Source organism: Uloborus diversus, chromosome 4 (assembly GCF_026930045.1).
Source record: "Uloborus diversus isolate 005 chromosome 4, Udiv.v.3.1, whole genome shotgun sequence".
In the NCBI taxonomy this organism is placed as follows: Eukaryota; Metazoa; Arthropoda; class Arachnida; order Araneae; family Uloboridae; genus Uloborus; species Uloborus diversus.
Genome location: NC_072734.1, coordinates 47,036,418 through 47,064,055, shown reverse-complemented (window position 1 = coordinate 47,064,055; position 27,638 = coordinate 47,036,418). Strand labels below are relative to the sequence as shown.

Sequence of the window (27,638 nt, the reverse complement as noted above, 5' to 3'; positions counted from 1 at the left end):
TCATTCCTGTGTGTGTCCGGATACAAAGCGCTTTATATGCAGTCCTCTGTCTGTGTGAAGCTGTCCAGCTTCGAAATAAATGAATAAAAAAAGGAACATACTACATAGAATAATATATATCATATGTAAGTGGGAGAAACACTGAGATTGCAGTCCTGATTAAATAAATCTGAGCAGTAAGTTTCTTGAAGAAAGAAGAACTGCACGAAAGGCCGGTCTTCAGGGTTGAAATTTTCGGCAGTGCAGAGCTAAAATCAAGTGAAGAAGAAGACATGAAACGAAATGAGAATGCTATCCTTCGGAAGACAAGCTTTGGGTACCTATCATTTGTCTTTTTTGCCAGCTAAGTATCTAGTAGGATTTTTGAAGAAATCGCAATGCTAGTGCTATTTGGGAATATAATCCTTTTATTAACTGAATCTTCATTTTAAATTTTAAAACATGGGTTGTACTCCATCTACGTACAGGATTTTCCTCGTATGTTGCAATGTGGCTTTGTTGGTAAGGTATCTTTTATTATTTAATTCATTTGAAATTTTCATATTTCGTGTTAGGGCTCTAATAAATGAGTATACTTATTTTTTGAGAACAAGTTTGTAATGAAATTTAGAAACAGCAACATAATTTTTTTTTAAATTGTGGTCAAAGAAAAAAAGGGTCATGTTTCTTTATTTGACTTTAATGATCAAATTTTAGGTAAATCTTAAGGTACTTTGGCCAATGTCCCAGTCTGAGGTAGTTTATGTAGAGGACCCCTCCCCCCTTTCTCAGCTTAACATGTAACAATTTTCGGGAGCTGAAATTTTCCATTATTTTTTCAACTTCGAAATTACATTAAACTTATTGCTTGCTTGAACAGAACATTATCTGCTATTAGTCATGCATTTTTATTGAATTTTAAAATGCACGAGAGCTATATATTTATTAGCTGTATTACAAGTTTTCTCTTTTAAGTAAAGAACTTTCAGTCGGTGACTGAATGAGAAATCCTTTCTGATGCTAGTAGCATTTTCGTGTAAAAATTCAGCAAAGAAAGGGAGATATTTTGCAAAGTGCTACTTTTATGTTTCCTTTTCACTGTTTTACTTTTTAATTAAGTCATATTTGGCCGACTACAAGAGCACTTATTTTTTTTATTTGCATTGTATTTTGCAGAAAATTATCATAGTTTACTCCATATGTTAGGCACACATTGCCACAGAAATGACGTTTTTTAAAAGCAAGCATTGAATGTTATGTTGACAATTTTAGTTAGGTACTGAAACAGTTTCCGCTAAAAATAAAAAATCCTTTCGATCTTTGAAAAATGAAACTTTCAACTTTTGAAGTTTTAGGAGCGGAAATTTCATATTTTTCTATTCATAATTATCTAGGTAGGAGGGGAAAGGGAGAAGAAACCTTTGAGATTCTTAAAACCTTAATATGTATCGTATGCATTGTTGTTGTGAAACAAATTTGAAGCAGTCTGTTTTTGCCTGATTTTAAGAGCTTTGAAAAATACTTATTCATTTGCCTTAATTTTAATTGAAGTTTACTTTTTGATGTGTCACTCGTTGATTCGTGCGTGTGTGGATTACGAGAAATATTCGGTCTTTCTCCGATATCTTTAGATTGTAAATCTTGATATTCACAGATTACTGTCGACATTCGCATATCAATTTGAAATCTAAATTTTATCCGAACACGTTTCCCAGATTTCGGACTTTCACAGAAACAATATATGTTGACTTAAAATGGGGGACTTTCACTGATTCAGCTGAAATATTGGGTTTTTAGCTGATATCTTTGCATGTGAAGGTTAAAGTTTTCAATCTCGCAATCCCAAATCCCGCGGGATCCCGCACGATTTTATCGGGATTAATCCCGCGGCATTTCCAGTCCCGCAAAGATTTTCCATGAAAAAATATCCCAATTTTTGCCGTCCATAAAACAAATATTTTTACAAGTATCTGATGTTTTAATCACCTTTCTGTACATCTGCAATAAAAACTTTGTCTCGTATGGTGAACGGTAGATTTATCATTCAAGAAAAACATGAAAATAGATCGTATTTCTCTGAGAATGAATTGGTATTCTCATTCGAGGTTTTAGTGTTCATACGTTCAACAATTGCGAAAACGCGTAAAAACTGAGACTTTTCGAAAACCATCACTAAATATTCAAACTCAGAAAATTGGGCTTTAGAAGAAATTGAAAAAGTGCATTTCAGAGTGAAAAATCCTTTGGAGTAGCCTGAATGCAATGTTGGAACGCTTTTATGAACCTAAGGAATGCTCTCGAAACCTTCAACTTACTAAAAGTGCACAATATTTTTTTCGAAGAAAGTAAGGGGAAAACCTGGCATTTTTTATTTATGCTCTCTAACCTGTAGAAAGTACCTGCTCATGTCTTTGTCACCGAGAAGCTAATAATATAAGTGTGGGTGGTAGGGGAGACCGGGGCAAGATGACTATGCTAACAATTTTAGTTGCTTATTAATTTATTTTTAAGGATAATAAAATTTCCTTTGCATGAGCTGTTAGAATGGTCCTTTGTAGTACTAAATATAGTACCATTTAATTTTTCAAATGAAATAAATGAAGGATATTTTTATTTTTTCATGACCTTAGCGAATCGTCATCTTGCCCCAGTACTGGGGCAAGATGACTTTGGTCTCGGGGCAAGATGACAACACTGAAAAAGGTTGAACACAATTTATTTTTTGAATATATTACATAGTTTAACAATTTTTTTTGCTGTGTTTTTACATCTTACAAAGTATCAAATTGAGCGTAAGGAATTGCAAAGTAATGTTGAAGTGTTTAATTGTGCCGCTAACAATAGTCACAAATAAAAATGCCAATTTTCATAATTGGAACATTATTGTGGCCACCTCTCTTGGCATTGCACCACTTGAACCATTCTTCTGTTGGAGGGTCACAATATTCTTCTTTACAAGCCGGACTTTTAAAGAAGCATTGTCACCTTGCCCCGTGTTTCGGCCCGTCATCTTGCCCCGGACTACCTGTTTGAAAGCATTCGTCTTCGTTGTCATAAAGAAAGGCAATTAATTAACGTTTATTCATTGTAATAGGCAGTATATAAACTAAGTTACTCATAAATACTAAAGAGAAACAATCTATCATTCCTGTATCTTTAGCAGAGCTTATTTACACAAACATGAAAGTTATAGCGTAGCAGCGGTAAACAACCCGAGTAGCATCAACTCATCGGCCGATCATCGGCCGTTCATCGAAATCCGATCAAACTTTGATCGGCCGATCATCGGATTCCGATGAGTTTTCATCGGAAATTGCTCCAATATGTCTCATCGGCAATAGTAGAATCCGATCATCGGAATCCGATGAATTTTGCTCCCTATACCGATGAGATTTGGAGCAATATACGAGCAGTGCTGTTCCGAGGCGATGAATTTTGGATGAAAATACGATGAGATTTGGAGCAATATACGAGCAGTGCTGTTCCGAGGCGATGAATTTTGGATGAAAATACGATGTGATTTGGAGCAATATACGAGCAGTGCTGTTCCGAGGCGATGAGTTTTGGATGAAAATACGATGAGATTTGGAGCAATATACGAGCAGTGCTGTCCGAGGCGATGAATTTAGGATGAAAATACGATGAGAAGTAGTAACAACCGCGATATAGGGACAAGCAGGAGGAAAAAAAATAACATCGAATGAAGGTCCGCCACCTTCATTCGATGACTTGACCCTTCCGCCATCTTGAAACCTTTCAGGAGGGGTATTTTCAGATGACGTCATTTGGGACAATTATTTAATATATTTTAATTTTTTTTAATAACTTGTTTATTTAATTTCTAGTTTAACAACTCTTGATGAACGTGATTCATGAGTTCAATCTTAGTTGCTCTAGCCAGGAATCGAACCCTAGACCTCTGGAATACGAGATTTATATGCTAACCACTAGACATGTTATGCTCTCTCCAAGGAGGAAAATAATGTATTAAATGGAAAATCATTTGTGGCGCCATCTATCGGGTGGCAAGGTCATGACAGATTTCTGAACGGAAAATGGGAATTTTATTCAGTAAATATACTTGAGGCGCCAGTTAGTGAAGAGTCGGAGTCGATCATTTTGCCCGCAAACCGAGTCGGAGTAATTTTGGGAGTCAAATTGAACGGAGTGGAATTGCTTTGGAGATAGAGAGAAATTATTCAAGAGCCGGAGTCTCATTTTGTTCGCAATTCCAGTGAGGTGATTGGCGTTGGAATCGTGGAGTTAAAGTTGAACTGATTTTGCAGCAAATCGGAGTAAACCCTTCCAAAATCCAGGAGTCGGATTCGGAGTCAAAGTCTCAGTCATTTTTCCTCCGATTCTCAACCCTGAATGTTGATCCGTATAGCCTCTTACGTTTGATCAATAGTCGGATATTCGAATAATAAAACTTATCCTATTTTAACAGTTGGGAGATTTCCAAAAATTTTAGATTGGGAAAATTTTTATCGAAAATTTAAACGACCTACTTTTTTTAAGATGAAATGTAACTCGGCAAATTTTCATCGGAAAATTTGATCGTTACGATCTCTTTTTCCGATGAAATGTAGCTCGGCAAATTTTCATCGGAAAATTTGATCGTTACGATCTCTTTTTCCGATGAAATGTAGCTCAGCAAATTTTCATCGGAAAATTTGATCGTTACGATCTCTTTTTCCGATGAAATGTAGCTTGGCAAATTTTCATCGGAAAATTTGATCGTTACGATCTCTTTTTCCGATGAAATGCAGCTCGGCAAATTCTCATCGGAAAACTTGATCGTAAGGATATAGTTTTCCGATGAAAAACAGCTCATCGAAAACCGTTCTCGGATTCTGATCGCAACGATATCAGCGTGCAATACGCGATGAGTTTAGGAGGAGTCGATGATCGGCCGAGCAAAATCCGATGAGTTGATGCTACCTGGGAATCAGAGCTTCAGAACTAACACAAATATGACATTTTCAGCGTCTTTAAACTATTGCTGAACGAACAGCCGATTGGAGAGCCAGTAGTATCCAGCTTATGCTGTTTCCTAGTAGAAAACGGAAAAATTAAGACATTCGTCATCTTGCCCGGCTCGTCATCTTGCCCCGGTCTCCCCTACCTTAAAAATTATGTTGTTTGAATTAGCTGAGCAATCTTCAATATTTAGCACGATTCTAAAAGAGGTGACAGAAACTTGGATGAAACACTAGATGACTTGCGTGGCAGTGAAGTACGTCAAGCTGCTCAAGTTTTCGATTGTCTCTTTAATGTGAGGCGTAAGATTAATGAAATTATTCAAAAACTTTTACTAAGAGTGCGATCCAATCAACGCTCACCCCCTGCTGTAACGAATCAAATGCTCTAATGTAATGACCAACGTTAATGAAGCAACAAGGCAAGTTACACAAATCAGAGTTGTCGTTTTCGTCGAAATTTGAAGTTCATGAGCAAAAATTCCTACTATGACATTCCCATAAGGAAAGAAAAATCTATCTTAGAAGGTGGTGAAGTTAGATCTTTTGCTAAACGTCCACAATTATTTAAGCTCGGTAAAACCAACTGCAGTGGAGCCACATCATGCGTTTTCATTAAGCCCATTATGTTTTTCGCAAAAATCTTTTCCGATCCCATACGGCCGATGCTTTGTTAAGACGCATTACTTTTTTAAAGTCGCTAATTGAGATGCGATTTTGTAGTACTCTACAATTAGTGTACCGAATTCGAGATAACGACTAATTCATGTAACAAAAGCAGTACTTCCTAAAATGCACAGATTTTTCTATTATCTTATCTTTTAGGAAGAATAAAAATCAATACCGCGGGATCCCGTGGGATTGCTTTTTTCATAATCCCGAAATCCCGCGGGACTGAGATTGGCGCGGGATTGGAAACCTTAGCGAATGTTGATATTCAGACTAAAGTTGAAATTAACCGGACTTCGGGTTTTACCGTAACTTTGGTAACGACCAGTGGCAGATTGTCAGGTTTGGGGCTCCCGTCGCAATGCATTTTTTGGGGGGTCCTCTTTGTCTACCACAGAATTACGTAAAAAATATATCGTGCATTTTTGAATTCTTTTCGGAGAACCTGTGGTCGTAAGGTTCCCTTTGCAGTTGCAACACTTTTGCGACATGGTAAATCCACCACTGGTAACGACCGCGGGTGCCAAAGTTTATTCCATTCATGAAGGTTTTTATTTTTCAGTATAAAAAGTGTTGCATCGAAGTGAAGTATCTGAATTTCAGAAATAATTCTTAAATGCATGGGGATACTAAGCATGTTTAATTTTCATGCACGCGTACAATTCTTCAAACACGCACGCATTTTACAGCTCCATTTTATGTGATAGCTCCATTTTATGATGTTTCAGGTGTAAAAATAATGCTCATTACTTGCACACTTGATTAACTTTCCAACAAAAATAAAAGGTATGATGAAGTTTATCTGATCCAGAATGCTGCGAATAACTTCGGAGATTCTTATCTTAATTCTGTAAATTCTAATTTCTACATTCCCTCAAATATTCTAAGTTTTCAAATATCTACTGACCGTTTTTTCAGGCGTTTTTCTTATGCTATTAAGCGAATGACAACTTTAAGAGGTAAAATCTCTTTAGTATAATTCGTTTTGTTCTAAGAGGAATAAAATCCATGTAATGGTACTGACAGTTTACGTAACAATTTACTGCTCTTTCAAGCCACAAAACTCGCAAGAAGACAGCTTGCATAACTGATAAAAACAATAAAATATTGACACATCATTAAAATTTCCTAATTTAGAAGAAAAAGTTTTGAACTTAAAATGCATTATTAATTCAGACTACAAAAACTCGGCAGTAAACGTCACATTATAAATTTCTGGCGCATTCGGTAATATGCGAGACTAAATCACTTAAATCTACCATTTGCTTAAAGCCTTGATTTTCTCCAATTCTGTTTTTTAAGGTGTGTCACTTTCCTTGCCGGGGTGCGATAAGTAAGTAGTAAGCAAGAAATAATTTCAGTGGTCAAGAAGTTATTCTGATTCATCTTCGTACCATGAATTTATAATGAAATTTTTTATAGTTGAAATTTTAACCCTAACTCCAGTGGATAGCGTCAATTGTTGTTCGCTTCTTCGTTCGCCTAAAATTAGTCTTACCAGCAAAACAGGTAAGTTACCGAATCCGATGAGCCTTGTCGAAATAAAGCATTTACTTGCGTGTAGAACCCTACAAAAAAATCAAATTATCATGCTATGCCGCGAGTTTTATTGTTGATGACGTCAGAGCGTTACTCGATCAGCGAATTCGCTATTATATATATATGAGGATGGCTTGTATGGTAAATGTTCAGCAAAAATGTTTAGTTACGTTAATTTTTCAAATCTTTTTGCAGTTTGTTGGGTTATCTGTTTTCGTCTTGGGGTTGAAGATGAAATTTGCTCTGACGGTCTTGATGCTCATCAATATTCCATTCATTATGAAAGCCGTCAACGCAGTAGTAGCCACTGGATTTTTCATTGCCTTGACAGGATCAACTGGAATATGCGGAGCTTGCTATGAATCGCTACTTCTATTAATTATAGTAAGTTTGTCCCTAGAAAGTATTCTAAAATTGTGTTAATTCATATTATGAATATGTCTTTCAAGTAAAATATGGCAGCAGCTACCAAAGTAGTACATTCCATTCACTAAAGGTTTTAAAATTTTCAGTATAAAAAGCGTTACATCGAAGTGAAATCTCTGAATTTCAAATGAAATTATTTAAGTACATGCGGATACTAAGTGCGCTTTTGCCTATCTTCCACGCTCTCATTCCTCAAAGACAGTAAGTATCAATGTCGGGACCAAGAAGAGCTTAATGACTTAAGCACATGAATTTATAAAAATAAATTTTAAAAAATGTATTTTAAAGTCTTAATTGGAGTTAATATTTAATTTGTTCTACTTTAAAAATATTTTTCGACTTTTACATCTTTGCTTTTGATTCCCCTCCTTTCATAATGGAGTGGTTTCCTTTAGTCAAAAGTACTACTTTTAGTCATTGAAATGGATAGAATGAGCAAAGAAATTACATGGACCCAGAAAATACTTTCAATTTCCCAACAGTTTTTTTTAATTATCTTTTTGAAATGTCCGATTTTTCAAACAAGGCTTGGTCTTTACGACGTCACAAACGATGCAGTTTGGCGCATCTTTCTACTACGTTTCCACGTTACGATAATCAAGCAACGAATTAAAATTGCGCTCTACACTTGCTATCAACCATATCGTTGCCAATACAAGTGAGTAAAGGTGCGAATTAAATATTTTGTTCTGTGAATGGCAACATTGAATGGCATTTCATTTGTGACGTCACACGACAGTAGTGCACATAGACTAATAAGAGTAGACCGAGCTTTCTCATTCTTGCTGATAAAGAAAATTGGTTCATAGATGTATCATGTGACTAGTGGAAGGGCTTGGCGAAGACTTTGGCAGCATAGTTGCTAGATGGCAGCATTATCTAGTTTGGCACTCGACATGTATTTTAAGACAATGTGTTTTCATTAAAAAAAACTTCCAGGTGCAGAGATTGAACTGTTTTTCTTTTAGTTATGCATTATTTTGACATTAGTAACAGTTTTTGATCAGTTTTCGGTAACTTTTATTTCATTTGGAGCTGTCAGCGTTGGCGTGAACGAAATGGCGTGAACGTTTTGCGTTAACGCAAAAATGTACTAATCGGTATCTTAAATTGAAACTGTAGGTAAAAATCTTACCGTTTGCTGATTCTTCTTGGTCGCTTGCATCTTTTATTGCTTAGAGAGTTATTGAAATTGACTAAAGAAAATGCACAAGACTATCTAAACGAAAAACTCACTATATTAACAAAATATTTACAACTTAGAATAACAAATTTACAAATCGGACTCCATAAAAGATCATTTTTCCGTGTTCCATCAATTCTATTTATTTTATTTCGCGCTGGCGTTGATCGTCTGCTACGATTAACGCCCGCTGTTGCTAGGATATCCACCAGTCACATGGTTTGGTTTACGAGCAGCAAAAGGGTTGCCATAGCTCGGTCTACTCTTATTATTAGTCTATGGTAGTGCACAGCCTTCTATATATCAGGACTACGCGCTGTATTGCGCAATCGATGTCACGTGACCTCAAGCAGGCTTTGAGCGGGGAAATCCCTTTAGTTCAGTGTTGTGGACTTCAAGTAGCTGCTCGTTGCGGATGCAATAGTGTATTTCATCTCACAACTTTAGTATCAAATAGCAAAGTAATATTTATTCCAAATGTGTGAATACGTTATCAACTGTCTTTATGGAGACTTGAAATGTTTTCTTTTTTGTTCTTTGTATTTGACTGTGCTAAATCGTTACGTTTCGTCAAGTTTACATTATAAGCCGTTGGGATACTTTGGTGGTGAAAATTTAACGTATCAAATGTTTAACATCTCCAAATATGTTTGAAGCTACTATTGTTGGATTAAAAAATATTAAGAAGGTAAGTGTGGTTACCAATGGTTATTTTTAAGCAGAATTGATAATAAAAATAAATACAGTAAAATCCCTCCTAACGGATACCCCTCCTATGTGGACAGTATTTAATTCCTCGATTCTAAGGTAAAATTAAAAGGTATTATTAAACCTCTGTGATGCGGACACCCCTCTCTATTGCGAACAAAAAATTTTGTCTTGTTAGTGTCCGTAAGGAGTTTTACTGTACTTGTGAAATAATATTTTAGGGATTTTTTACTTGTAAGGGACGAATTTTTATGTATGTTTTTTCATGCTACATATTTTTATCACTTTCGATTTTAATGACGAAGCTTTTTTGCCCTCAATTTGTGTAATGATTATTTTTTGTAACTATTGTTTCAAGGAACTTTTTAACATGAATTGGCTGAAGAGTGCTGTTTAATATATGCATTAGATCGCGGTTCATTAAACAGAGCAACTGTTAACTTTTAAAGCAGTTTCTATCAGGGCTGTGGAGTCGGAGTCGAAGAGTCGGAGTCGGACTGATTTTGGCGTAAAAGAGTCGGAGTCGGAGTCGTTAGAAAACATGCCGACTCCGACTCCAGGCTTCTTTTTTTCTTTCATTTTCACTGACTCTCCTTGCATTTTTTAAAAACTGACTACCAATTGAAATGTTAGGCAATAAAACATGTATAAAAAGCTACTAATGGGAAAATAACTGCCATTATGGCAATCAGCTAGCTTGAACTTTCTGTAGCCGTCCCTCAGTTTGCTTGCTTTTTTAATTAACTTATAGCAACTGTCAGCAAACGGTTTTGTTGCCTAACATTTTCAAGTAATCACTTTCAAATAAAAATAGAAATATAGTGTTTTGGGTTCGATCTCAGTTATAAAATAATAAAAGGAACGTAACAATTTAGTAAATAGAGGCCCGTAGCTCAGGTGGAAACTTTTGAGGGTGATCGGCAAATTCAACTAAGCTCTGGCGCGAAAGCACGAATCCAAAAGATGCGATGAAATAATCTGTTTTTTTTTTTCTTTATTATGACAATTTCTCACTTCTTTCACTCGCTTGGTTCTCACTAAAAAGTATGGAATAAATAAGTGTAAATAATTTCTTGATTACAACACTCAATAATTGCAGTTAATCTTAAAATCTTCATATTAAGGTTAATTCTAAAGCAGCCAATAAAATTTAAATTAAAAATTTAGCGACGAAGAAATATAGATATAGTAAAAGCTATTCGTACAAATTTGTATACCGCCGCATTTTGTGTAAAATTAGCTCCTGACGTATATGTGCCCTATTTTTGCTGAAATTTTATTGATAAAATATAATTTAAAATATATTCGGGAAAATTTTCAGAATTAAAGTAATTATATTTTTTATAAACTCTGAAATTAACTTTTGGTGTCACCTACCAGATGAGTATCACACGGACCAAACCACTCCCTCTCATGAACTTGGACTTTGAAAAAAAGCTTTTTTTTTCTCTCAAGTTACAGCTTTCAAAAATTGAAAGCACAAGATTTGATCAATATATTTTTGTTAAACATTAAAGGGGGGGGGGGGCAAATTACAGCTAATCCTTTTCAATTTTTTAAAGGGATTTTTAAGTCATCTCACATTTAAACTCGTAACTATTGGAAAATTTGATTTTTGAATTGAATTTATAACGTTGTATGCGTCTTGGGTTTACAATTAAAAACAAAATGCGAAATTTTCTTAAAAAAGAAATGATATTTCAATCTCTGTTTAAGTTTTCCCCCCTTCCTCTGAAGGTTGAGAGGGAAATGAAAAAATACAATTAAAATTTTTTTTTAATCCGGAGTCGGAGTTGGAGTCTGAGTCGGGCGTTTCAAAATCCAGGAGTCGGGGTCGGAGTCGGTCATTTTCCTTCCGACTCCGCAGCCCTGGTTTCTATTTCTGTAAGGTACTGTACTCTATTATTGAAAGGTACACATTTTTATTTGTTTTTTTCATGTAATACACGTTTATTACTTTCGATTTTAATGACGAAGCTTTTTACCTTCACTTTGGTAAATGATTATTTTTTGTAACTAAAATTTCAAGGAGCTTTTTAATATGAATTCTCTGAAGAGTGCAGTTTAATAGATACATGAAATCGTGACTTTTGAAAAACACCAACTTTTTCTTTTAAAACCAGCTTCTATTTGTATAAATGTATTTTAAAATGTTGTGGAATTTGTTTTGTTTTTTTGATGAATTCATAGCTAATGAAAATGAATTAAAGCTTTTAACAACTATTAGCGAGCCATGCATTAGAAATGTGGTACATGACCACTACAAGCTTAGCTCTCACACCATTTTCTTGATTTTGAGAAGTATTATGCAAACGATTTATAACATACTGTTAAATAACTTCTCCAAAAAAAAAAAAAAAACTCACAGATAACTCATGATAAATCTAATTATATTTTTTACTCTGAAATATATGCATCAGTATTGTCCTTTTATACCAATTGTTTAGTTTGTTTCAATTGTTCAGATGTTTTGTAATTATTATTGGGTATTGGAGTTTTTTTCAAAAATATGTATGCTGTTTCTTTTGTAACAGTTAGAAATATGGCTAAATATTAGTTTATTTTATTCCATCTTATTTTTTTTCATTTGTCTGTATTTTTATCAAAGGAAATCTATACTACTGTAAATCATTCGTGTGAAAAATGCAGAATAATTATTAGTTTATGAATAAGAAATATGCACTTCCCGTTTATTTTCCCCGTCTGTCTTAATCATTTTACAATTTACAGTAAGCAAAATTTATTTCGTACTTTCTTTTGCATTATGATTTGAAGTTGAAGTGTATTTTCTTTTTACCCATTAAAATTTTCATTTTTATTCATTATCTATATATTTATTGCGAATATAATATTTAATGTGTCATGCATGAATTTTAATTTAGTTTACTATTTAAGAACTATTTGTGTCGATATTGAAACTCGAACGATATAAATTTTTAATTTAAAGATGTATCGGAGTATTTCATGTAAAAATTAACTGTTTTTTTTAATGGATTACAAAAAAATCTAAATTTTTATTCACGGTAGAGCTATTTGAGATGTAAACAAACCGCCTTCACGGGCGGCCATGTTGAATGAGCGCGCAGTGAGTAGTGTAAACAATGAAAGCGCACAGATTTAAGTAATTTTTTAAAAACATTAAAATTAAATAAATTATTTAAAAAGCGGTCAGATCTTATATTTTTAAGCATGCGCTTTCAGAAAAAAATACTTTTGAAATTTTGGAAACGACCCCATTCCAAACACTTCAGCAATATATTAGTATTTTTTCGAAATTTATTTCGTATTTATTTATTTCCTGTCTAGTGACGTCATAGATTAATTTTGTAGAACAATGCTGCAACAATAAATTATAATATTGTTTGTTGTATGTTACCGTAAAAGATCGACATTGGAAGATGTTGACATTCACCAGAATTATTTGGTTCTTCCCCGATGTCTTTGGAACGTGAAAGTTGATATTTACCGGATAATGTCGACACTGATCATATTAATTTCACAGTTACGGATATACATTTCTTTTTTTTAATTTTTATTACCGTTTTGTTTAAAAGAGTTACTTCATAGAATAAATTTTAATATATTTTATGAAAGGCGTTATTGTCCTTTTTTATATAAAATGCTGAATTTTACATAAACGAAACGGTTCCATTTGTTTGAAAAAAAGGAATAAACTATCGTCATTAAACTGAAATGAATTATTCAACTTGCTTGGTCAGTTTTTCTTTCGGCAAGATGAATCCATTCCCCGCACCTTTTTAAAATCTCGGGTACGGGTCTGGATTGTACCACTTGAGGGCTAAGGTGCGGGGGGGGGGGGGGGTGAACAGTAACAGCAAGCTGTCTCGCAGTTCTATGAGAGCACTTAACCGTTTTCTATATTATGAACTTCATGGTTTTGACTGCTAAAAACTTAATCAATAGTTATGTGCGAACCAGGGGCGGCAAATAGGGGGAGCGAGAGGGGGCGGTTGCACCCCCAAATTTTTCACTGAGAATAATAAAAAAAATGGCTAAATTCAATTTAGATAACTTAGAAAATTATGTGCTTGCATTTTAAGAACAGAAAAAACAGATGGAGAATAATTGTTTGCCTTAACTAAAGAAGTAATCTCTTCATATGGGTTAAATATTTCAAAATTGTGTACTCTATGTTATGATGGTGCATCTTCTATGACATGCCCGTACAGTGTTAAGACTGCGCAATTTTTACGCGTAAACTCCATGTCATTTTACATAAATTTTTATGCTCAGATTGTAACTTAATGCTTAGCTAATAAGTGTTCATCGATTCCTTATACTAGAAGCATATTTTAGCTACTCGATGCTTTCTTAGAAACTCTTTGTAAAGATATGCTCTTTATGGAAAACATCCCACATCAAAAAATATTTTCACAACAACAAATATATCTTGAGGCTCTTTATTTGACAATTTCTGAGTGACACACGATGGTATTCAAGAGTTAAATCTATAAAAGCCCCCTGGAAGAATTTCTGGAAAGCGACTTTTTCAATGATAGAAAATCTGATGTCATTTTAATATGTATGACTTTGTTTGAATTTTTGTTTACTTTATTTATACTACGGAGCGTTTTTTGAACAATGTTACACTTTATCACAAAAATTTCAATCCGTTAACCTTAATTCTTGGATTGAGATTTGAAACTCTTAGTAATTTTCACACTAATGCATTCTTGAGCCCTTGAACAAAGTGTAAAACTTTGTGACAGAACTTTCCAAACAGTTTTTACACTGTATGCCGATGTAGAAGAGGTGGCAAAACCACATGAAGTTTTAGTCAAAATATTAAATCACTATTTTGAATAAAATGATCAATTCAGTTTCTCAAGAAATTGAGCCAGGACTTGATGAGATACATTTATCATTGGTCTGTTCAATATTATGTAGATCGGTTATAGAAAGCGAAAAAGAAAATATTACACTTATAAGTAAAATTTATAGCATGAGGGAAGAGGAATTGTTTTGTGAATTGCGAATATACTTTTTAATGATGCTAAATAAATACTAGCCCAGTTTAAAAAGTTTTCTTGGTTACTTTAAAGAGTGGAGTTTGCAGGAAATGTGTTTTTTAATATAACTTTCTTGCTTCCATTGTTTTTTGACTATTTCAATCAGGTCAGTCATTTTATAGTAGATAACTTTTGTGTCTCAATTTCAATATTGCCTTATTGTTCTTAACATTAAAACCATTTTATTATCACTTCCTGTTAACCAATATACCGTACTGTGGAAATTCATGTTCAAAAAACTTGACCCCCCAAACGAAATGCTGAAATGCCGCCCCTGGTGCGAACGACATGGAATCCAATCAGACCTCTACTTGGTAAGTTGCACGGTCCAGTAAAAAAGAAATAAATAGAAGTTTAAACGCTCAAGGAAAATTTGAACGGCACTATCTCTTTACGCTTGAAGATCAGAGTTAGATAGGGCCTGTCTATTTAGTACGTTGAGAAAGATCTCTGAATTAAGTTTTGGTCTTCATAGAAGAAATAGGAAGTCGGCGACTTAGCAGTTCAAGATCGATACTGCAATCCATTGGTACAGTTCCTTTCTTAGAATATTTAGATTCGAATGTTAGTTTTTTAAATTTCCATTTTATGAAAAAATGCTTGCACAGAAATGTATTGAATATAAGGAAATTTTGTACATACTCGATATACAGTTGGCTCTCTGTTTAACGACTTTCAAGGGACCACAAAAAATCGTCCTTAGGTAGATAGCGTCTTTAAATAGAATGCTTTTAACACTGTAGTAGACCATCTGGGACCGTGAAAAGCCGTCGTTAAGTAGAGAAAGTCGTTAAATAGAGCGTCGTTAAACAGTCAACTGTATATGTATATAGTACGCAAGAACGCTTGTTTTTCTCAAATTTAAATTCGTCATTGGAAAACATTACTTTATTCTTTTCTTACAGCATTTATTTGGCCTCGGTGCTATAGTAGTTATGGAATTTTCGCTTGGTGTGACACTAATGATTGTCAAGAAAACGGTAAGTACTTCCTGAAAATTTAAATACTTTTGAGCAAAAATACCCTAAGTTGACAATACTAGAACAATGTTTTGAAGTACCAAGATAAATTAAATTGACAATGTCAGTAAGGTGACGGCACTAGTAACAGACAAGGATCCAGTAACGGAATCAAAATTTAGATTTAAATAATAAGAATTTTAGGCGGGTTAAACTGATGTTGCTGTGGCCAATGAATACGGTGCAGTCATCTAGTGTCATCAGAGTGAATTGCATGAGTCAGTAGGTATTTAAAAGGCAGTAGTAGAAGGTTATGAATAACTACTTCGAGGTTAGCTGGTGTTTCATGCTGCAGCTAGCTGTTTACGTTAAGAAGGTGAGTGTTTTAAACCATCATTTTGCATTGTAAAATGTCGATATGATTGCATGCTGGAGGTATTTTTAATGTTTGAACTATGCTCTTTTCGGTTTCCACATCGTTTTTCTTGTTCAATCACTTCTAACGTGAGTTTTATCTATGTCTGTTACTCATCCCCAGAAAACTCGTTTTTCTAGTAAGACACCCATGTCTGTTATTGGCCCTTGAAGCCTTTTTCATTTTTTCCTTTTTTGCTCTGTAAGAGGTTATCCATTAATTTGATTGTGCCTACAGGTGTAATATTGAAAATCGAACAACGTGACTAGTTTAAGACAGGGTGTCTGTTACTGGTCCCAAAAGGGTGTCTGTTACTCATGCGGTTATTTTTGGGACCTAAAAATAGTGAATACACCTTTTTTCAATTCAGAATGCACCCCCCCTCCGCCAGGAAATTCTGTTACAGTGAAGAACAGATGCAAATAGCCTTATTTGATGTAAATAGTAATGGTATAAGTGTTGCCGCTTCAACAAGGAAAAATAGTCGGAGTTACTAAGTGAAAGGTTATTATCCTAGCATAAGCAGGATGGGTCCAGACCCAGTGCTTTCAAAGGACGAGCAGAAAATACTCGTACTCTGGATAGCCTCATCATCTAAAGCAGGGTTTCTGATATTAATAGAATTTTTAGACAGTGTGCAGCTGCTCTTAGAGGAATTGGTGAGAAATAATTCTTTGACTGATTGAAGACCTGGCAAATCATAGTACAATGGTTTTCCTTAACGGAACCCTTCAGTCGCTTATAGGATCAGTGAAAACCTCACATTGCCCCGTTCAAAAGTAACCACAGAAAGCCTAGGGAACTGGTTCAAGACCATTTACGACTATTTAAAAGTCGACAATCACCTTGGCACTTTAGAAAATACGAATCGAATTATTAATAGCGACGAAGCTGCATTTTTTCTGAACCCAACGGGATCCCGAGTGCTTGTAATTAAAAGTGAAAAAAGTGTACCAAGTTGCGAACAATGATGAAAAAGAATGTGTCACAGTTTTATTCACCGCAAACGCTGCTTAGCATCTTCTACCACCAATAGTGATCCATAAATACTCAAGAATCGCAAATAGCATTAAGTTCAGAATGTCCCAGGTTTGGGGGATTACAAAAGTCCTATTCAGGGTGGATGACAAGCAAGACGTAGTCTGAATTTTTGGCCAATGTATTTCAGTAATGGCTAAAAACTTAAAGGCGGAATTCAGTTGAGCAGTCACGAATTGCTTATTGTTTTCATTTGACCTTTGAATGACGTTGCTATGATTTTATTTTCCCCCCTCATTCCTCTGCAGCACCACCGTCGCCCGGCCCCTCCCGATGCTGCTCCTCTAGCGAACACAGTGTCCAGGTTTAGTCCATATCCTACACACGCATACATGCACTAACGCATGCCTACACACTGTCGTATACATACACACACGCGAACACCACACACGCGCACATACGTACATACATACACACGCCACGCACACACCTGCAGAAAGACTCGCAAGTCTACATACACACACACGCTTGTGATTGTGGAAAACATAACTTAAATTTAAAATTCCAAAAATTCATTTTTTTTGAAGAAAGTTTTCAAGTTGGGTAGGTACTTAATTATTTTTCTTTTGAATTTAAAGGCTTTTGTACTAGAAATAAAGAACGTTTGCAAATTTTTAATAGAAAAATGAAATTTTGTCGATTACTCATCCTGTTTGTTACTCATCCTTTTAGCTTGTCTGTTATTGGGTATCATCAAATTTTTCGGTGTCTGTTACTGGGGTTCGGAGCTTTCTTAGAAATTCAGAAAATAAAAATAGAATCGACTAATTCAGAGGATCCAGAAGCAGCCAAACGTTAGATGAGATGCTGTTGCATGGGAGAAAAATAGTTTTAAAAATATAAATACATTTAAAGGGTCAGAAAATTGATTTAACCTGAGAGCGATGTCTTAAGCATGTTTGTTACTGGTGCCCTTACCCTATTTGACGTTCCTCGAAATTTTTCTATGTTCCCAAAGCCTTGCGAAATATCTTAACCCTCTACTGTACACCGTGACTCTGAGGTCACACATATTTCCCTATATGAGCGTTATTCCTTTGACCAGTATCATTTGAACAGTGGAATGTGACTGCTTTACGTTTAGGTTGTTGATACTAACACAAGTTAACATTTCAGTCAGTCACCTACCTATTTTGAAAATATTAAAATCTTGGAAGAGAATCAATCTCACATGCGTTAAATATTTTATTCTTTAACATTCTGTGCATAGTATAACATTTTTCTTACAGGAAAGAATAATTTAGGTAATATAAGTTTCAGTTATGAAAGACTAGTGGTATCATAAATTTGGAAACTTTGCAATATTGCGTGTAACGGTTGTATCTACTCGAACTATTGAATTTTCTAAGTGATTCTACTGTTCCTCGCATATTACTGCTTAAGATCCAGCTAAAGTGAGTGTATCAATGAATTTTAGCATAATTTACTGAACTCTTATACTCGAATTTTAGTTACAAAATAATTTAACCATGCTCAAGCAACTGTAAATTGAAATCATGCAACTCCGCACATTTTGTTAATAAATTCTTTATTACTTGTCACGGTTTTGACGTCCAAAATGATATTGGTGTGTTTTGATTATCACTAGCCCCGATGTATTAGCTTCAGCTTTGATCGTCATAAGATTGACACACTGAATGACAGGGAAATAGGAACGGAAGTGTACTGCATTCACGGAAGAGATTGGTTAGACGTCACCTAATGACGTATTTCTTTATTTACGTCGATCACGTGTTTGGCTTGGACAAGAACTAATTGGAGCCAAGCAGACGGCGAATGCGAATACTATTGAGTTTTTTTTTCAATAAAAAAATCCCCCAAACTGGCTTAATGGCGAGTTTTCTGGAAACCTGTTTGTTTACTTTCGATCAATCTTTTCCATGAACTCGGCATAGCATGAGAATAACGTTAAAAAGTTTTTAGTATTCGAGATGATTCCACCGTGTAAAATTAATTTGCAGCGTTAATAATTGCTTCATTTTTGGAGTTAATGCTAAAATGAATAATTAAATTCAGTAGGCGCCGCTTAATGTGATCACGGTTAATGTTATCGTTCGTTTAATGTAATCACGAAGTCCTGAATTACTTGAAAATTAACATGTGTTAAAGTGGGATATTGCAATCAGTGTCTTCGTTTATTGTTATCTCTTTATCATGAAGTTTCAATTTTTCCCACTTTTTTGTCCATTTAATCAAAAGGGATAGAAAAGCAAACCCTGACAAGTAGCTTCCGCAAAAACGAGTTCCCTTAAGAATTTAAAGCAGAAGTAAAGTAGAATCCCCCCCCCCCCCCCACACACGCTCAGTTACACTGAAGACTTCACTATAAACGGTCCGACATTTTAGCCATGGAGAAAAAGCGCAATGATTTCTTCGGTGTTTTCCCATTAGGTCCAGGAAAATTGACATTTTAAAACTCTGACAATTTAACCGTGATGAGTCAAAGAAATGCAGATCAAATAAAAATTTCTTAGTCATTATTTTGTAAGTTACAAAAAAATCGCGACGAGATTGAAAACAAAGTGAAGCTAAATGAAAGCTTATTAAACATCGAGCGAAACCGTGCTGAAAAAGATGAAGGTGAACCTGCTTTGAAACTGTGGTTTACAAATATCAGGGAGAAGGATGCTCGTAAACGGTCCGTTAATGCAGCAAAACGCAGATCTTGCTTTTAAAGTGGGCAAAAAAGATTTTGTAGAATCGAATGGATGGTTTACTGTTTAATCAATTTAAAACAGAGCTATTTCATTCTGTCAATTTATAATTTAAAACTGCGTTTAGGTGAAATATTGTAATTTTAATTTATTTAAAAAAAATGCTTGAAATAATTGAAAAAAAAAATCATTTTCTGTCTCCTGAATTCTTTTCGGTTATTGTTATCAAACTACATCTGTCCCGAAGTGATTACATTAAGTGGCGCAAGCGGTATAATTTTGTGATAGTAACAATTTCGCACAGAGAAAATGATAATTTCTTGTTTATTTTCAGATTGAAAATGCCATTGACAGCGTGACTTGCAACACAGTAAGTTCGAGTTTTTGGAACCGTATTTGCACAATACAAAATAAAATGCTCTTCACTGAACTGAAAACTTTTTTTTTGTCTGATTTTGTTTTTTCAAAATTTTGATTGTTTAAAAAACTGATTTTGCTTTTTTTCAAAATTGTTTTGTAGGTTTGCGAATCTACTCTTAACGCTCTTGTGCTCGATTATGCTTTGCCTTCAGCAGGTCTTATGATGACCATAATTGTGGTGGAGGTAAGACACTTCTTTCCAAATACAAATATAATCTTTTTTAAATTTTTAGAGAGACGTATGATTTGTGCTTAAGTATTAATGATATAGTCATTTAGATTAGCTTTGAGCCATGTGGTCAACTTTATTAATTTTTTTCTATAATTGACTTTTAAAAGATTAAAGTTCTAGCAGGGTTAGTGCCACATTCTGCTGGCGTGGTTATAACATTTGTAGTTTTTATTTTCTCCATGTTTCCCCTTTTATACAGTAGAATTCCAAATATTCGAACTCCGATTATCCAAATCGCATATTAGACGAATCACTTTCAGATTTTTAAGAAAAAAAAAGACGTTATCGTTCTGTGATTCCTAAACGAGTAATGAATCCTTTTATGCCCGCTGTTGTAATTTCTTTCGCGAAGCTAGAGTGGGCCATTATTTTGGCGAGTCATCGTCTCACTGGGCAGTTCTATTCCTTCTAATGTAAAGCACTTGTAAGGGCTCCGTTAATCGGTGCATGGGAAACAGTGCTTTATATCGAACTAGAGGCCCGTCTCGAACTTGTTCGGGTTGAAAAATTACCTCTTTTAAATAAATACTAGACAGATTATTTTGTGTTTTAAAATATCGCTGTATGCAATACTTAAGTTTTCGTGAGGTTTTAAAAGAAATTGATTCATTTTATTTCCTAATCAAGAGATCTTCTCTTCCCCGGGGACAATATAATCTTCTTAAATGTAACGTCGTACTGTGCGTAAATGTACGTTTGAACTTCAGTTTTGATGACTGTGATGGCATAAGAAATTTTCACTGGAAATTGCAATTAATTATACGGAATGGAAATGCGCAAGGAACCATGGGAATTCGAGGAATATAATCTGACTGATCTGCTTCTGGTCCAGTAAGAATAATACTTTAAATCATATTAGTCCATATTGATTTTACTTGGAGGTTCATTTTATACATAGAACAAATTCAATTTTCGTAACGAAGTCATTGGAATACCGCCTTTAGTTTTAATAGAATAAATATGAGTTTTTAAAAGTGGTTTTTAAGATAGAGATCGTACGGAGTTCTTAAAAGGAGAATTTAAACAGGCTTGAAGTATATCTGCAAGTGTTCATCTAGGGATCCACTGGAATAGTTTGATTTAAAGTCACCGGCAAATGTGACGGTGAAACCTTTCAAAATGTTGTCTTAACCTTTTGGTTCTTTTAGGTTTTTATCCACAGCTTCTATATTCAGTGACTCGTCGAACATTTGTCCTGCATTATTGGGCTGGCCTCTTGAAGACGCTTTGCAAATAGACAAATTTTTTTCTTCTGAAACATATGGAGTCTTTTTGAAGAGAAACATTCAAAGTAGTTTAAATCTAGAGTGGTCACCAAGTAAAATTGCTGCAATTTAGTAAAAAAAAAAAAAATCTTACACACTCATCCTCAGTCTGCTTGTTGATCTTGGCCACTGGTAAATTTATGAAACATTTTTGTTTCATGCTGTAGGCCGATAAACATTACTTTGCGTTCTTCTATCATACGTGAGTCACTGATAGGTTACTAATTTGGTTACGTGATTAGGAACGTACTTATTCAGTAAGTTGCAATCATGTATCAATCTTGTTACAGAATCGTTTTCATTGATTCTCTGCGGCGCTGACAAACAAAACTCCCCCGGTGACTCTTCGCTTCATATAACCATGGTCTTTCGAGTGTTTTTTTCTGTATGTTTTAAACTATCTTTGCAATGTGTCGTCACAGATATTTTTTAAATGTTTGTCATGAAGTACAAATGTCGAAAAGTTAGTAAAATTGTAACAAAAAAATCTGAGTTTAGAATCGGAGTTGTAAAGTTGTATGCATCAAGTAAGGTTAGCTTCAAAGGGTATTTTCCCCTAAAAGTCCGAGGAACCGCGTAAATTTTAAAAAAGAATACTTTAATTCAAAAAATCCGACTGCAAGTAGGATGAATATGAGATATTCCATTAAGAGGCGAATTTTTCTCATTCCCGGGATGTCGTTTAACCTCTTGTACTCGTTTTCACAGGAAAAGTTTGCTTTTTTCACTTTTATTTTGCAATTTCTTTCGGATGGGATATTTGTAAGCTATTGTTTAGTTTTATACGCTTAGATACGGTCATCATGAAGAACAGTTCTCCAAATCATTTTTATTTCTTTTTTCCTCTTTGGTAATTTCTTTCGTATTGAATGTTCTTTGTTCATTAATGCTTTAACTCTTAACTGTAAATGAGCAGAAACTATGTGCCATTACTCTTTGAGTTAAAAGCTCTCTAAACTAAATGCAACTTACGTAAATTTATTAGCAGATTTTTTTTATTTTGATTTTCGTACATATAGTACCTGAAGTAAAGTATGCAAAATTGCAACTTTTAGAAGTACGGATTCACATTCAGATAAAGATTTTGATGGTTGTTAAGCTGACAACGTTATTCCTTTTCTATTTCTCAGCATATCGCTTGAAGATGACTTTTTACCAGATATAAATATACAATCACAGTTTGTTTTCACTTATATGAGAAAAAACAGTACGAAAGTACTGGTAGCAACGATAACTTATTCGTTTAAAAAACTCGTAGAAAGATATATATGCATAATTTATAGCCTATTTCACTCAATAAAATTGCACCTTTCATGTAGTGAAGGATTTTTTTAATTAGGTTCAGTGTTTTCTGAGATTACCCGGAAAGCATAAACATACAAAATAAACCCACTCTGTTTTTAATATTAGTATACATTTAAAAAAAAACTTAAAGGATAGCCCGAAAAGCATGCAAAATTACCAAGTTTAGAAGCACGAATTATTGTCTATCTACACTACTTGAATTCAAATACTAATTTACTCGAAGCAAATCTCGGTTATAATTAGCTTAAAAAAATTTTGACGTATCAACATTCTGAGACTCTTAATGGTTAGAATACTATATACTTTATCCTCTGCAGTCTCAAATACATTAAAGGTTTAGGCGGTTCTTACGCCGCCATCGTGAATTTCTTTGCTTTCACGTTTTTCCATCTCTCAGCATTCAATTCAAGGCGAACCTTCGTTTCGTCTGTCGCTGCAGGTGTGGGACAATCAGTGATTGTTTTTACGATTATAAGAATAAAACGGTACGAAACATAAACTGGTGGCGAAGACAAACTATTGGTTAAAAAATAGTATAAGTACATATATGCATAATTTATAGCCTTTGGCACTCAGTAAGAATGCACCTTTCATATAGTGAAAGAATTTTTCAAATATTTGCAATGGTTCCAGAGATTACCTCGAACATATAAACACACAAAAATCCGTCCTCTCTTTATAATAGTATAGGTTTTAAGATTTAACATTTCGAAATTGCGGGGAAAAGGTTAACTACTACAACCTAAATTTTTAATTCACAATATTTTCTAGTAGCTTTGAATTTTTATTGAATACCTCATAGTAAAACCGCATTATGTAATGAAGTTAAAATGTAACATTCATTTTATCTTTACGAGTATCTTTATGAATGCCACTTAGTTCAATTAGCATGCGGTTTAGTACAAATAAGTATTTAAGATTTTTAAGAGGAAAATTTTAAAGCTTTTAAAATTTATCAAGCAGTGTTAAACGCAACAAGTCGAGGTTTTGGTTAAAACTTCCTTAGTTTTTTTTTTCTTTAAGTTGATAAAAATTCGATACTAGTAAGTCAAAATATAAATACTTCAAAAAAATTAAGTTCTTCAAGTTATTATCTAATTTCAGTTTTATAATCGTATGGGGAAATGCCTCGATCAAATTGAGTTTCATGCAAATATATTTTCTTCATCTGTAAGTTGATAAAACTGCGATACTAGTAAGTAAAAATATACTTCAAAAATAACTTCAAATATATGCTAAAAATACTTCAAAAAAAAAAAAAATCTTAAAATTATTTGCTAATTTTGGTTTTATAAGAAAAATGCCTCGATCACATTAAGTTTCATGCAAATATATTTTCTTTGAACTAAATTGTTCTGCGAACCATCTAAAATTTAAATCTTTAAATATAGTGTACCATGCACTTCCTACGTTTAAGGAAATCTTCATACTTTATAGGACCACACCAAGAAATTAAATTAGTTTTAAGTGTAATTTTGGTTTTACCGTTATTATATATGTTGGTATTCTCATGCAATTTTTGTCCGTATTGTTTAGGCGTTGATGATATACAGTTCCATTCGACTGTACTTTCACATTAGAGATAAGCCGAAAGTTTCACCCGCCACTGGAGGCACTTCCGTCGTCATACAAAATGTGCAAATGCAAAACGGTAAGTTTAAAACATTGGTTTACAAAATTTTAATTGCAATGTAATGCTGTTCAATGAAAATTTTCAAAAAACTAATCTTTCTTGCCACCAAATCATGGCCAACAAAAATTTTCCACCATTCACAGAATTTGTTTATGTTGGCAATTACCTTTAGTTTTTCTCACTTTAAAAATACTGAATTTGTGGACATGTGCAGATATTGATACTCTCTGCAGTTCATTCGGGGAATTGCAGTAAAATTGCATGTATGCAATAAAATTGCTTTTCAGCTTTTGAGAAGGATTTTTCATTTCGTTATTATATCAGCAATCTTCTGCAGTTAAAGGGTACAATGAAAGAGCTCGTTTTGCGATAAAAAGGTCTGTAAAAAAATGCGCTCTAAAATTCTCACTCATTACTTTATATCTGCTCTTCATTAATCTTTACCCCCGCACAATACTGTAGAATTGATACAGTAGATTCTTAGTAGTTGATACGGTAGATTCCTTTACAGTTGATACGGTAGATTCCTTTACAGTTTATATGGTAAATTGATTCAAGGTTTAAACTGTAGATTCATTGATAGTCTATGCGGTAGCTTCTCAACTGTTTGTATGGTAGATTCCTAACTGTTGACACCATAGGTGCTTAGGATTAGAAGTTTTGCGCCTTAGATTTTGACGGTATAGCAATAATTTCACTGGTTATTTAAATCAGTATGTATCAATATATTCGCAAATTGAAATGATTTAAAGGCGCAATAAGAATTGGAGCACCTATTATGCTAATAATGTAATAAGCATCATGCAGTACAAAATGAAAGTCAAAAGTAACTATACTGTGCTTTTGCCTGACCACTGGTTTCTAGCTATATACAGAAATATAACCCAGTACTGACTATGTATAAAAAGATAACTCGGTACTACATTTTGACATTAGTTTCTTATTTCATTTAAAATCTTTGCAGTTAAGGGAAAGACTGAAAATCTTTGAGGAAAAATTTGAGGGATAATGCTGTTATTTTTGCAAAATGTGAGGATTCCATAACTGCAATTTGTCAGCTTCAGAGAAGTTGCACGGTTTTTTGAAGATCCTTTGTCAAAAAAAAAAAAAAAAAAAAAAAAAAAAAAAAAAATCAACGGTTCTCTTGTAGTTCCTGAAGTTCCAGTCATTAATGGGAGGGAGCTGTTGCTCGTGTCGCATGTAGTCTAGTGGTTAGGGCCGATGTCTTTCATGCAAAAGACCAGAGTTTGATCCCCTGCATGGGTCATAGGAAGGACTGTTTATTCTCTTGTACTATGTGGAAATCTTATGGTGTCACGCTAAACATTAGTTGTTAGAGATTGTCCTCTCTAGCAAATATGTCAGAATTTCAGAACTGAAGTCCATGAAATATAGTTTCCTATACCTTAATGACAGTAAAAAATACGCAATTTAAAGCGATAATGATCATGTTGTCAAATTTTTGACTCAATGTTAAGATACTAAATTATTTCTTTGTAATTGAATCTGTTTCTATTTTCTTCACAATGAATATTTTTTGCACCAAGAAATATCCTTTTCTATTCCAGTTGCTGGTCCTCAACAGACTTACCAGCCACCCCTTCAACAGATACATGATCCTTATGTGCAATTCATGGCATACCCAAAGCAGCCAATGTCAATAGAGCAGCCGCCAGTAGAACACATGGTGAATCCTCCAGATTATGCTAGTTTGTCTCAGCAGCAACCACAGCAGCCCCAACAGCAACAAATTCAACAACAATCACAACCTCCTCAGTACAATGAACTTCCATCATCAACTCGTACACAGCCATCCGAAGTTGTACAAAACTCGTAAGATGGTTCATGAGAAACGCTTTTGAAGAGTGATAAATAATGAACACTTTTTTAATACTGAGCAAGGTTTCAGTTACATCGGTTTCAGTGAACTCAAGCAAGGCTTAAAGCACTCTAAAACTGCCATTTGTTTTCTTCTGGAGGGTCTGCAGTTCTTCCTCTATTTTAGACTTTTCTCAGCCTCTTTTTACATTGTGGATTTTAAGTCTTACTCCAAGAGGAAGAATAGCTTTATAATGCTGTGCACTGAAATGTTGAGATTTGATATTGTCTATCGCTCTTCGATGAACAAGGAATCTAGTTCAGATTTAGATGCATAATCATGTTATAGCGTGTGTGCTGGAAACCATGCTATTTATTTTCTTTTATCAAGTAATTTTGTAGTTTTTGTGTAGAATAAAAATTAAATCATTTCTTTCTCAATTTTTTCACTTTAGAGAGAAAACATATTTATGGTCAAAAAACAAGAGTTCACTATAACTAAAATGATTTTTTAAGTGATGTAAAAGACTTAGTATTTTGCATGTCAACCAAAATAAACCTTAAAAATATTTTTATTTTCTTAACCGAAACAGGCTAACTTGACATTGTTTATGGAATTGTGTCTTAATTGTTTGTACGATTGGTAGGGTCTAGTGGGGTAAAGTGGTCATAAAATCGTAGGTTTTCAACTTTGGTAGATAATAAATACAACAAATTGTTTAAATACTTCAACTTTTTTTGTTGTTATTTTACATTGCATTATTAAAGAACACAGTACATTGAAGTTTAGGAAAAAAAATATTGATTTAATTAGTTTTATAACACTTTCTTTTCCCTTTGTATTTATGACCACTTTACCCCATGGGATGGGGGAAAGTGGTCATAGCATGGGGTAAAATGGTCATAGTTAAAAATAAATGCAAAACCATATTAAATAACCCTAATTGTATATTTCAGTTTTTTTTATGGTTACTAGTACATGCACTGATATATGTGTGTATACATGAGTATATACGTGTCGTGTAAACATGAGTAAACACGTTCATATATGAGTAGATACATGTATACATCAGATACATGCATGCACGTGGCTGCTCAAGTATATACGTGTATACACGAGTATATAAGCAAGTATACGTAATTACCTACAAGAGTGTATACATGTCTACACGAGTATATATGTTTCATGTTTATATACGTGTCAGGTGTATATGTACACACGTATAAACGAACGTCATATGCATGAATGCACTTGTATCTCGAATATACACGTGCATACCTGAGTATATATGTGTATACTAGACGTATATACGCATATATGTACAAGTGCACATGTGGATACATACATAAGTGTACATAAATGTATGCACGGGTATACACGAGTTA

At 34.1% G+C, this 27,638-nt stretch overlaps 1 protein-coding gene across 2 annotated transcripts; it reads left to right on the top strand.

Moving 5' to 3' along the window:
- The first annotated feature begins 441 nt into the window (after positions 1-441).
- On the top strand, positions 442-26,653 carry LOC129221183 (uncharacterized). Of its 2 annotated transcripts, XM_054855634.1 has the most exons (7): positions 442-501; positions 7,362-7,550; positions 15,419-15,493; positions 19,914-19,949; positions 20,100-20,183; positions 24,338-24,452; positions 26,003-26,653. In XM_054855634.1, exons 1-7 carry the CDS (start codon positions 442-444, stop codon positions 26,269-26,271), a joined length of 828 nt encoding a protein of 275 aa, XP_054711609.1. In that variant the 3' UTR covers positions 26,272-26,653. The 2 variants fall into 2 exon arrangements, with proteins under 2 accessions (XP_054711609.1, XP_054711610.1); XM_054855635.1 differs by lacking the exons at positions 442-501; positions 7,362-7,550 and adding an exon at positions 9,174-9,463.
- Positions 26,654-27,638: the final 985 nt, after the last annotated feature.